This window comes from Oncorhynchus clarkii, chromosome 10 (genome assembly GCF_045791955.1).
Source record: "Oncorhynchus clarkii lewisi isolate Uvic-CL-2024 chromosome 10, UVic_Ocla_1.0, whole genome shotgun sequence".
NCBI lineage: Eukaryota > Metazoa > Chordata > Actinopteri > Salmoniformes > Salmonidae > Oncorhynchus > Oncorhynchus clarkii.
Window position 1 is genome coordinate 77,554,438 of NC_092156.1, and position 13,398 is coordinate 77,567,835.

Genomic DNA, 13,398 nt, shown 5'->3' on the forward strand with positions numbered 1-13,398 from the left:
GGAGGAAATGACGGACAGTGTTGTCCGACGGACCAGCAGCATCCGCCGGAGTTGTCAATACAGAACACGTGTTTTCAACCGGTGATCAAACTTCGCACATACAACTAAAACATGGTAAATTTACACTTATTATTTAACATCGTTAACATGTATCTAGATATGTAGAAATAGATTTAGCTAAACCTAGATGTATATAATGTTATAGCGCTCTTACAACCTAGTGAATGTATACTGCAAAAAAATATTAACGCAAAATGCAACAATTTCAACGATTTATGAGTTAGTTAATTTAAGGAAATCAGTCAATTGAAATAAATAAATTAGGCACTAATCTATGGATCTCACGTGACTTTCACAAGCACCAAGTCTAGGACTTGCCTAGTTCAATAAAAAACAGGTCCTACGGCTTCTTAACAGCTTCTACCCCCCCCCCCCCCCCCCCCACTATTTGCATTGAATACAAATTTTTTTACGCTGCTGTTCCTCGCTGTTTATTACGTAGTCACTTTACCCCTACCTACATATTACCTCGACTAACCTGTACCCCCGCAGATAGACTCAGTATTGTTATTTTTTTTACTTTAGTTTATTTATTAAATATTTTCGTCACTCTTATTTTACTTAAGCTTTTAAGTAAGTATTTCACATGACTGAGCAGGAGCACAGCGATTGGTGGGCCTGGGAGGGCTCCACCCACTGGGGAGCCAGGCCCAGCCTTTATTACAGACAGAAATACTACTCAGTTTCATCAGCTGTCCGGGTGGCTGGTCTCAGACGATCTCACAGGTGAAGAACTCGGATGTGGAGGTCCTGGGCTGGCGTGGTTACACGTGGTCTGGCGTAGTTACACGTGGTCTGCGGTTGTGATGCCGGTTGGACGTACTGCCAAATTCTCTAACATGACGTTGGAGGCGGCTTATGGTCGAGAAATGAACATTAAATTCTCAGGCAACAGCCCTGGAGGAAATTTCAGCATGTGAATTACACGCTCCCTCAAAACTTCAGACATCTGTGGTGTTGTGTGACAAAACTTCATATTTTAGAGTGACCTTTTATTGTCCCCGGCACAAGGTGCACCTGTGTAATGATCATGCCATTTAATCAGCTTCTTGATATGCCACACCTATCAGCTGGATGGATTATCTTGGCAAAGGAGAAAGACTCACTAACTGGGAAATACTCTTTCTTGCGTATGGACATTTCTAGGATATTTTATTTCAGTTCATGAAACATGGTACCAACACTTTACATGTTGCGTTTATATTTTAGTTCAGTATAGAATAATGCAAGACGGTGTTCTAACAGTCGTGTGTGTGTGTGTGTAGCCCAAGGCGGGGAAAGGTAAACCAACTCAGAAGGAGAAGGTGTGTCATCCCTATAGCAGGAAAGCTGCTTACTTGGCCAGCCAGGAGATACGTCTGGGAAAGAAGGAGAGGTAAGGAGGGAGGGAGATGGTTTGTGTTTGTGTTTTGAACAGAGAGAATCCTGTATATTGTTATATATTTATAAAGTTAAGTGTGTATCTCTGCCTCCAGACAAAAGAGTGAGAAGGCCACTCGTCTCAACAGCATTGGTGAGTCTGACAGTCTGTTACTACTATTACTGTGTTACTTTACTATTGTTACTGTACGACTGTTACTGAACATCTGCTGTCTCAGCCACTGCCTGTCACCAAGGGAGTACCCCAAGGCTCGATCCTAGGCCCCACACTCTTCTCAATTTGCGTCAACAAGCAGTAGGAAGCGCTCTCATCCAATTATATGCATATTTTTTTTTATTTAACTAGGCAAGTCAGTTAGGAACAAATTCTTATTTACAATGACGACCTACCAAAAGGCCTCCTGCGGGGATGGGGGCTCTCCATGATTGAGTCTTTGAATGAAGAGATTGAGATAAAACTGTCCGGTTTGAGTGTTTTTTGCAGCTCGTTCCAGTCGCTAGCTGCAGCAAACTGAAAAGACGAGCGACCCAGGGATGTGTGCTTTGGGGACCTTTAACAGAATGTGACTGGCAGAACGGATGTTGTATGTGGAGGATGAGGGCTGCAGTAGATATCTCAGATAGGGGGGAGTGAACAGGTGTTGTATGTGGAGGATGAGGGCTGCAGTAGATATCTCAGATAGGGGGGAGTGAACAGGTGTTGTATGTGGAGGATGAGGGCTGCAGTAGATATCTCAGATAGGGGGGAGTGAACAGGTGTTGTATGTGGAGGATGAGGGCTGCAGTAGATATCTCAGATAGTGGGGGAGTGAACAGGTGTTGTATGTGGAGGATGAGGGCTGCAGTAGATATCTCAGATAGGGGGGGAGTGAACAGGTGTTGTATGTGGAGGATGAGGGCTGCAGTAGGTATCTCAGATAGAGGGGAGTGAACAGGTGTTGTATGTGGAGGATGAGGGCTGCAGTAGATATCTCAGATAGGGGGAGTGAACAGGTGTTGTATGTGGAGGATGAGGGCTGCAGTAGATATCTCAGATAGTGGGGGATGAACAGGTGTTGTATGTGGAGGATGAGGGCTGCAGTAGATATCTCAGATAGGGGGGGAGTGAACAGGTGTTGTATGTGGAGGATGAGGGCTGCAGTAGGTATCTCAGATAGAGGGGAGTGAACAGGTGTTGTATGTGGAGGATGAGGGCTGCAGTAGATATCTCAGATAGGGGGAGTGAACAGGTGTTGTATGTGGAGGATGAGGGCTGCAGTAGATATCTCAGACAGGGGGAGTGAACGGGTGTTGTGTGGAGGATGAGGGCTGCAGTAGATATCTCAGATAGGGGGGAGTGAGGCCTCAGAGGGTTTTATAAATAAGTATCAACCAGTGGGTCTTGTGACGGGTATACAGAGATGACCAGTTTACAGAGGAGTATAGAGTGCAGTGATGTGTCCTATAAGGAGCATTGGTGGCAAATCTGATGGCTGAATGGTAAAGAACATCTAGCCACTCGAGAGCACCCTTACCTGCCGATCTATAAACGATGTCTTCGTAATCTAGCATGGGTAGGATGGTCATCTGAATCAGGGTTAGTTTGGCAGCTGAGGTGAAAGAGGAGCGATTACGATGGAGGAAACCAAGTCTAGATTTAACTTTAGCCTGCAGCTTTGATATGTGCTGAGAGAAGGACAGTGTACTGTCTAGCCATACTCCCAAGTACTTGTATGAGGTGACTACCTCAATCTCTAAACTCTCAGAGGTAGTAATCACACCTGTGGGGAGAGGGGCATTCTTCTTACCAAACCACATGACCGTTGATTTGGAGGTGTTCAGAACAAGGTTAAGGGCAGAGAAAGCTTGTTGAACACAGAGAAAGTTTTGTTGTAGAGAGTTTAACACAAAATCTCTTAATTCAAAGACTAAATCATGGACCCTCTTACTGATGGTTGTGGCTGCTTTGCATGATGTATTGTTGTCTCTACTTCTTCCTTTTGTGCTGCTACCATGTTGTCATGTTGTGCTGCTACCATGTTGTGTTGTCATGTTGTGTTGCTACCATGTTGTTGTCATGTTGTGCTGCTACCATGTTGTTGTCATGTTGTGCTGCTACCATGTTGTCATGTTGTGCTGCTACCATGTTGTCATGTTGTGCTGCTACCATGATGTCAGGTTGTAATGTTGTGTTGCTACCATGTTGTTGTCATGTTGTGTTGTTTCCATGTTGTTGTCATGTTGTGTTGCTACCATGTTGTTGTCATGTTGTGCTGCTACCATGTTGTTGTCATGTTGTGCTGCTACCATGTTGTAGTCATGTTGTGTTGCTACCATGTTGTTGTCATGTTGTGCTGCTACCATGTTGTCGTCATGTTGTGCTGCTACCATGTTGTTGTCATGTTGTGTTGCTACCATGTTGTGTTGTTACCATGTTGTGCTGCTACCATGTTGTTGTCATGTTGTGTTGCTACTTTGTTGTCATGTTGTGTTGCTACCATGTTGTTGTGTTGCTATCATGTTGTGGCATGTTGTGTTGCTACCATGTTGTGCTGCTACCATGTTGTTGTAATGTTGTGTTGCTACCATGTTGTTGTGTTGTGTTTCTACCATGTTGTGTTGCTATGTTGTTGTCATGTTGTGTTGCTACCATGTTGTGTTGCCATGTTGTGCTGTTGTTGCTACCATGTTGTGCTGTAATGTTGTGTTGCTACCATTTTGTTGTTGTCTGCTACCATGTTGTTGTCATTTGTGCTGCTACCATGTTGTGTTGTTGTGCTATCATGTTGTTGTCATGTTGTGCTTGCTACCATGTTGTTGTTGTGTTGCTACATGTTGTTGTCATGTTGTGTTGCTACCGTATTGTTGTCATGTTGTGCTGCTACCATGTTGTTGTCATGTTGTGCTGCTACCATTTTGTTGTCCTGTTGTGCTGCTACCATGTTGTTGTCATGTTGTGCTGCTACCATGTTGTTGTCATGTTGTGCTGCTACCATGTTGTTGTTGTGTGCTGCTACCATTTTGTTGTCTCTGTTGTACTGCTACCATGTTGTCGTGATGTATGTTTTGTCCTATGTTTTTATTGTTTGTATATGTATTCAGATAGCTAGGCGGACAACCACATATCACAGTAGTTAGTATATTCAGATAGCTAGGCGGACAACCACATATCACAGTAGTTAGTATATTCAGATAGCTAGGTGAGACAACCACATATCACAGTAGTTAGTATATTCATATTCAGATAGCTAGGTGGGACAACCACATATCACAGTAGTTAGTATATTCAGATAGCTAGGTGAGACAACCACATATCACAGTAGTTAGTATATTAATCTTCAGATAGCTAGGTGGACAACCACATATCACAGTAGTTAGTATATCTCAGATAGCTAGGTGGACAACCACATATCACAGTAGTTAGTATATTCAGATAGCTAGGTGGACAACCACATATCACAGTAGTTAGTATATTCATCTTCAGATAGCTAGGTGAGACAACCACATATCACAGTAGTTAGTATATTCATCTTCAGATAGCTAGGTGGACAACCACATATCACAGTAGTTAGTATATTCAGATAGCTAGGTGGACAACCACATATCACAGTAGTTAGTATATTCATCTTCAGATAGCTAGGTGGACAACCACATATCACAGTAGTTAGTATATTCAGATAGCTAGGTGGACAACCACATATCACAGTAGTTAGTATATTCAGATAGCTAGGTGGGACAACCACATATCACAGTAGTTAGTATATTCATCTTCAGATAGCTAGGTGAGACAACCACATATCACAGTAGTTAGTATATTCAGATAGCTAGGTGGACAACCACATATCACAGTAGTTAGTATATTCAGATAGCTAGGTGGACAACCACATATCACAGTAGTTAGTATATTCAGATAGCTAGGTGAGACAACCACATATCACAGTAGTTAGTATATTCAGATAGCTAGGTGGACAACCACATATCACAGTAGTTAGTATATTCAGATAGCTAGGTGAGACAACCACATATCACAGTAGTTAGTATATTCAGATAGCTAGGTGGGACAACCACATATCACAGTAGTTAGTATATTCATATTCAGATAGCTAGGTGGACAACCACATATCACAGTAGTTAGTATATTCAGATAGCTAGGTGAGACAACCACATATCACAGTAGTTAGTATATTCATCTTCAGATAGCTAGGTGGACAACCACAAATCACAGTAGTTAGTATATTCAGATAGCTAGGTGAGACAACCACATATCACAGTAGTTAGTATATTCAGATAGCTAGGTGGACAACCACATATCACAGTAGTTAGTATATTCAGATAGCTAGGTGAGTACAACGGTAGGGTGTACCCCCTCTTACCTTCTATTGTCTGTGTGTGTAGGTGATAAGCTGCAGTGGTTTCAGAGCCAGCTGGACTCTGAGAAGACAGAGTTCACCAAACAGGACGCCTGTCACATCATAGAGAGGTTAGTACCCGTGTCTATATTCACCAAACAGGACGCCTGTCACATAGAGAGGTCAGTACCCGTGTCTATATTCACCAAACAGGACGCCTGTCACATAGAGAGGTCAGTACCCGTGTCTATATTCACCAAACAGGACGCCTGTCACATCATAGAGAGGTCAGTACCCGTGTCTATATTCACCAAACAGGACGCCTGTCACATCACAGAGAGGTCAGTACCCGTGTCTATATTCACCAAACAGGGAGCCTGTCACATCACAGAGAGGTCAGTACCCGTGTCTATATTCACCAAACAGGGAGCCTGTCACATCACAGAGAGGTTAGTACCCGTGTCTATATTCACCAAACAGGACGCCTGTCACATCACAGAGAGGTTAGTACCCGTGTCTATATTCACCAAACAGGGAGCCTGTCACATCATAGAGAGGTTAGTACCCGTGTCTATATTCACCAAACAGGACGCCTGTCACATCACAGAGAGGTCAGTACCCGTGTCTATATTCACCAAACAGGGAGCCTGTCACATCAGAGAGGTCAGTACCCGTGTCTATATTCACCAAACAGGGAGCCTGTCACATAGAGAGGTCAGTACCCGTGTCTATATTCACCAAACAGGGAGCCTGTCACATAGAGAGGTCAGTACCCGTGTCTATATTCACCAAAGAGGGAGCCTTTCTCATAGAGAGGTTAGTACCCGTGTCTATATTCACCAAACAGGGAGCCTGTCACATCACAGAGAGGTCAGTACCCGTGTCTATATTCACCAAACAGGGAGCCTGTCACATAGAGAGGTCAGTACCCGTGTCTATATTCACCAAACAGGGAGCCTGTCACATAGAGAGGTCAGTACCCGTGTCTATATTCACCAAACAGGGAGCCTGTCACATACAGAGAGGTCAGTACCCGTGTCTATATTCACCAAACAGGACGCCTGTCACATTCACCCGTGTCTAAACAGGGAGCCTGTCACATAGAGAGGTCAGTACCCGTGTCTATATTCACCAAACAGGGAGCCTGTCACATAGAGAGGTCAGTACCCGTGTCTATATTCACCAAACAGGGAGCCTGTCACATAGAGAGGTCAGTACCCGTGTCTATATTCACCAAACAGGGAGCCTGTCACATAGAGAGGTCAGTACCCGTGTCTATATTCACCAAACAGGGAGCCTGTCACATAGAGGTCAGTACCCGTGTCTATATTCACCAAACAGGGAGCCTGTCACATAGAGAGGTCAGTACCCGTGTCTATATTCACCAAACAGGGAGCCTGTCACATAGAGAGGTCAGTACCCGTGTCTATATTCACCAAACAGGGAGCCTGTCACATAGAGAGGTCAGTACCCGTGTCTATATTCACCAAACAGGGAGCCTGTCACATCACAGAGAGGTCAGTACCCGTGTCTATATTCACCAAACAGGCAGCCTGTCACATAGAGGTCAGTACCCGTGTCTATATTCACCAAACAGGGAGCCTGTCACATAGAGAGGTCAGTACCCGTGTCTATATTCACCAAACAGGGAGCCTGTCACATAGAGAGGTCAGTACCCGTGTCTATATTCACCAAACAGGGAGCCTGTCACATAGAGAGGTCAGTACCCGTGTCTATATTCACCAAACAGGGAGCCTGTCACATAGAGAGGTCAGTACCCGTGTCTATATTCACCAAACAGGGAGCCTGTCACATAGAGAGGTCAGTACCCGTGTCTATATTCACCAAACAGGGAGCCTGTCACATAGAGAGGTTAGTACCCGTGTCTATATTCACCAAACAGGGAGCCTGTCACATAGAGAGGTCAGTACCCGTGTCTATATTCACCAAACAGGACGCCTGTCACATAGAGGTCAGTACCCGTGTCTATATTCACCAAACAGGGAGCCTGTCACATAGAGAGGTCAGTACCCGTGTCTATATTCACCAAACAGGGAGCCTGTCACATAGAGGTCAGTACCCGTGTCTATATTCACCAAACAGGACGCCTGTCACATAGAGAGGTCAGTACCCGTGTCTATATTCACCAAACAGGGAGCCTGTCACATAGAGAGGTCAGTACCCGTGTCTATATTCACCAAACAGGGAGCCTGTCACATAGAGAGGTCAGTACCCGTGTCTATATTCACCAAACAGGGAGCCTGTCACATTACAGAGAGGTCAGTACCCGTGTCTATATTCACCAAACAGGGAGCCTGTCACATAGAGGTCAGTACCCGTGTCTATATTCACCAAACAGGGAGCCTGTCACATAGAGAGGTCAGTACCCGTGTCTATATTCACCAAACAGGACGCCTGTCACACAGAGAGGTCAGTACCCGTGTCTATATTCACCAAACAGGGAGCCTGTCACATAGAGAGGTCAGTACCCGTGTCTATATTCACCAAACAGGGAGCCTGTCACATAGAGAGGTCAGTACCCGTGTCTATATTCACCAAACAGGGAGCCTGTCACATAGAGAGGTCAGTACCCGTGTCTATATTCACCAAACAGGGAGCCTGTCACATAGAGAGGTTAGTACCCGTGTCTATATTCACCAAACAGGGAGCCTGTCACATAGAGAGGTCAGTACCCGTGTCTATATTCACCAAACAGGGAGCCTGTCACATAGAGAGGTCAGTACCCGTGTCTATATTCACCAAACAGGGAGCCTGTCACATAGAGAGGTTAGTACCCGTGTCTATATTCACCAAACAGGGAGCCTGTCACATCACAGAGAGGTTAGTACCCGTGTCTATATTCACCAAACAGGACGCCTGTCACATAGAGAGGTCAGTACCCGTGTCTATATTCACCAAACAGGGAGCCTGTCACATAGAGAGGTCAGTACCCGTGTCTATATTCACCAAACAGGGAGCCTGTCACATCACAGAGAGGTCAGTACCCGTGTCTATATTCACCAAACAGGGAGCCTGTCACATAGAGAGGTCAGTACCCGTGTCTATATTCACCAAACAGGGAGCCTGTCACATAGAGAGGTCAGTACCCGTGTCTATATTCACCAACAGGGAGCCTGTCACATAGAGAGGTCAGTACCCGTGTCTATATTCACCAAACAGGGAGCCTGTCACATAGAGAGGTCAGTACCCGTGTCTATATTCACCAAACAGGGAGCCTGTCACATAGAGAGGTCATTTAACTAGGTATTTTATTTTACTTTTATTTAACTAGGCAAGTCAGTTAAGAACAAATTCTTATTTTCAATGGGAACAACTGCCTGTTCAGGGGCAGAACGACAGATTTGTACCTTGTCAGCTCAGGGATTTGAACTTGCAACCTTTCGGTTACTAATCCAACGCTCTAACCACTAGGCTACCCTACTGTTGGAGCTGGAAGCACAAGCATTTAGCTAGGTATTACTATACTGTTGGAGCTAGAAACACAAGCATTTAGCTAGGTATTACTATACTGTTGGAGCTAGAAACACAAGCATTTAGCTAGGTATTACTATACTGTTGGAGCTAGAAGCACAAGCATTTAGCTAGGTATTACTATACTGTTGGAGCTAGAAACACAAGCATTTAGCTAGGTATTACTATACTGTTGGAGCTAGAAACACAAGCATTTAGCTAGGTATTACTATACTGTTGGCCAGGTACAGCTCTCTTCAGCTGTCGTGGGACTAGGGCAAAGCAGTTAGCTAGGTAATGCTCTGTTTCAGCTGTCGTGGGACTAGGGCAAAGCAGTTGGCTAGGTAATGCTCTGTTTCAGCTGTAGTGGGACTAGGGCAAAGCAGTTAGCTAGGTTACTGCTCTGTTTCAGCTGTCGTGGGACTAGGGCAAAGCAGTTAGCTAGGTACAGCTCTCTTCAGCTGTCGTGGGACTAGGGCAAAGCAGTTAGCTAGGTTACTGCTCTGTTTCAGCTGTCGTGGGACTAGGGCAAAGCAGTTAGCTAGGTAATGCTCTGTTTCAGCTGTCGTGGGACTAGGGCAAAGCAGTTAGCTAGGTTACTGCTCTGTTTCAGCTGTCGTGGGACTAGGGCAAAGCAGTTAGCTAGGTAATGCTCTGTTCAGCTGTCGTGGGACTAGGGCAAAGCAGTTAGCTAGGTAATGCTCTGTTCAGCTGTCGTGGGCAGCCTAGCTGCTTGGAGAAGGAGGTGTTTCCTCGAGGGACATGCAGACAGGAACTTTTGAAATGTTTGGATATTTTTTTTGTACATGTGATTGGTGGATTCAAATAAAGTGTTTAAAATGTTTGTGTGTGTGTGTGTGTAGGTACCTGCAGAGGTTTGACGGGGAGTTGGACCAGATAGAGCTGGTGAACGGGATCAAAGGTCGTCAGGGTCGTCTCCATGGCAGCAGGGAGACCGTCATCAAACAGACTGTAGAGAGAGAGACCGCTCTGTACCATGGCAACGGCTTCGGTCAGTCTCACATACACACACACAAAATGATACACACACACACACAGAACCCTGACAGTGTGTTCCTCTTCTCTCCTCAGAGATTCCAGACATCATCAACTCTAAACATCTCAAGACCTTCAGGTGAGACGACCAATGACAACCCAACTCTGGCTAGAGCAGGAATCTGATTAGTTTGTGTCAGCTTAGCGTCAATTAGCGTTCAGACAATATCTTTAAAAAACCTTTATTAATGCAATTGCAGACAGAAGTTGACAACGGGAACATAGCACATGCATGTTTCCAGAGTAATTTCTGCAAAATAGAAAAGGATTTGAGTTGTTTTATTATTCCTGCAGTCATATATCTTAGTGATGTCACTGCCTACGTCATTACCTTCTACTCATGAGACCAAGCCCATGCCACCGCAGCTTATACAAACAGTCGTTTCAGTGTTATCTAAAGGCTCAGCAGGAAATGTCCCCAAGTTGATTTATAGTGGAGTGTCTGACTAGTCTCTCATCTCTTACACTGCAGAGTTCTGTCTCACAGTCACACGTCTCTCAGACCGTTTTCTTTATAAGAGGCAGAGACTAGAAATAAACTGTGGAACAATATTAAACCTTTTATCATGAATATATATATTGTTCATCTGTAGTCCAGGACCCTATAAATGTAGAAGGGGAAGGGGTCTTATAGCCCCTCCCCTTCTATTAATACAACATAATCAATTATTATAATACATCAATCATTTGGTACAGCCCCTATCATGACCCCTAGGCTGATTGCATGATTCTGAGCTGTGATTGGATGATTCCATGGTTCTGAGATGTGATTGGATGATTCCATTGTTCTGAGCTGTGATTGGATGATTCCGTGGTTTTGATCTGTGATTGGTTGGTTTCAGGGAGTGGAGCGGCGATCTAAAGAAGCTTCCCAACATCAAGATGAGGAAGTTCTCTTCCCGAGGGACGGACAGAACAGGAGGAGGAGAGGAGGAGGAGGGGACCGCTGGAGGAGAGGAGGAGGAGGGGACTGCCGGAGGAGAGGAGGAGGAGACCGCTGCAGGAGAGGAGGAGGAGGAGGAGACCGCTGGAGGAGAGGAGGAGACCGTCGGAGGAGAGGAGGGGACCGCCGGAGGAGGGGAGGAGGAGGCCTTAATGAATGACTCAGATTCAGATGCCCAGGAAGATGCCCCATAATGCTTTGCATGTTAGAACTCTGGGGATGTCAGCCATCCTACCTGACTGGGGTTAAGACAACCTGTGTGTGTGTGTGTGTGTGTGTTTCTCCCAATACAGACATCTAATAAACCTAAATACATACCGATACTGTTGTTCTGTTTCATTGAAGATACTCTTTAAACATAGAAATTAGAGTGTGTCCGTTGCTGTGTTCAAGGCAACTTGGAACTAGGAAACTCTGAAATGTTCAACTTGGAAACCCTTTAAGAAAGATGAGATCAGAGGATCAATAGGAAGCTCTACGCGAAATAAAAGTAAGCACATCTTTACTCGGAGGTTCTGAGTTGTCTTGAACATGGCTAGTTTGTGTCCAGTCAGTAACTCCACTATACAGGTTGTACCCAGTCAGGTTGTACCCAGTCAGATTGTATCCAGTCAGGTTGTACCCAGTCAGGTTGCACCCAGTCAGGTTGTATCCAGTCAGTTCCATTGTGTCAGTAACTCCCCTATACAGGTTGTATCCAGTCAGGTTGTACCCAGTCAGGTTGTACCCAGTCAGGTTGTACCCAGTCAGATTGTATCCAGTCAGGTTGTATCCAGTCAGGTTGTACCCAGTCAGATTGTATCCAGTCAGGTTGTACCCAGTCAGTAACTCCACTATACGGGTTGTACCCAGTCAGGTTGTACCCAGTCAGATTGTATCCAGTCAGGTTGTATCCAGTCAGGTTGTACCCAGTCAGTAACTCCACTATACGGGTTGTACCCAGTCAGGTTGTACCCAGTCAGATTGTATCCAGTCAGGTTGCACCCAGTCAGGTTGCACCCAGTCAGGTTGTATCCAGTCAGTTCCATTGTGTCAGTAACTCCCCTATACAGGTTGTACCCAGTCAGGTTGTACCCAGTCAGGTTGTACCCAGTCAGGTTGTATCCAGTCAGGTTGTACCCAGTCAGGTTGTACCAAGTCAGTTCCATTGTGTCAGTAACTCCCCTATACAGGTTGTATCCAGTCAGGTTGTACCCAGTCAGGTTGTACCCAGTCAGGTTGTACCAAGTCAGTTCCATTGTGTCAGTAACTCCCCTATACAGGTTGTATCCAGTCAGGTTGTACCCAGTCAGGTTGTACCCAGTCAGGTTGTATCCAGTCAGGTTGTACCCAGTCAGGTTGTATCCAGTCAGTTTGTATCCAGTCAGGTTGTACCCAGTCGGGTTGTATCCAGTCAGGTTGTATCCAGTCAGGTTGTACCCAGTCAGGTTGTATCCAGGTTGTATCCAGTCAGTTTCATTGTGTCAGTAACTCCACTATACAGGTTGTACCCAGTCAGGTTGTACCCAGTCAGGTTGTACCCAGTCAGGTTGAATCCAGTCAGGTTGTATCCAGGTTGTATCCAGTCAGTTTCATTGTGTCAGTAACTCCACTATAAAGGTTGTAGCCTTCTGAAAGTATTCAGACCCGTGTGAAGTTGCTGGATGTTGGCGAGAACTGGAACACGCCGTTTTACCCGTTGATCCAGAGCATCCCAAACATGCTCAGTGGATGATGTGTCTGGTGAGGATGCAGGTCATGGAAGAACTGGGACATTTTCAGTTTCCAGGAATGTAGTCCAGAACCTTGTGTCACGGGGCCGTGCATTATCATGCTGAAACATGAGGTGATGAATGGCACGACAATGGACCTCAGAATCTCGCCACGGTATCTCTGTCCGATAAAATGCAATTGTGTTCGTTTATCCGTAGCTTATGCCTGCCCATAACCCCACTGCCACCATGGGGCACTCTGTTCACAACGTTGACATTGGCAAACCGCTCGCCCACACGACGCCATACACCTGGTCTGAGGTTGTGAGGCCGGTTGGACGTACTGCCAAATTCTCTAAAACAACGTTGGAGATGGCTTATGGTAGAGAAATGAACATGCAATTATTTGCTGGACATTCCTGCACGTTCCCTCAAAACTTGAGACATCTGTGGCATTGTGTTGTGTTAC

At 45.4% G+C, this 13,398-nt stretch overlaps 1 protein-coding gene across 1 annotated transcript; it reads left to right on the forward strand.

Annotated features, from left to right (window-relative positions):
• Window positions 1-15: 15 nt before the first annotated feature.
• On the forward strand, window positions 16-11,553 carry LOC139419162 (translation machinery-associated protein 16-like). The gene is made up of 7 exons (XM_071169144.1): window positions 16-114; window positions 1,326-1,435; window positions 1,536-1,573; window positions 5,815-5,899; window positions 10,103-10,251; window positions 10,332-10,374; window positions 11,138-11,553. The coding sequence occupies exons 1-7, from the start codon at window positions 112-114 to the stop codon at window positions 11,430-11,432; spliced, it is 723 nt and encodes a 240-aa protein (XP_071025245.1). The 5' UTR covers window positions 16-111; the 3' UTR covers window positions 11,433-11,553.
• Window positions 11,554-13,398: the final 1,845 nt, after the last annotated feature.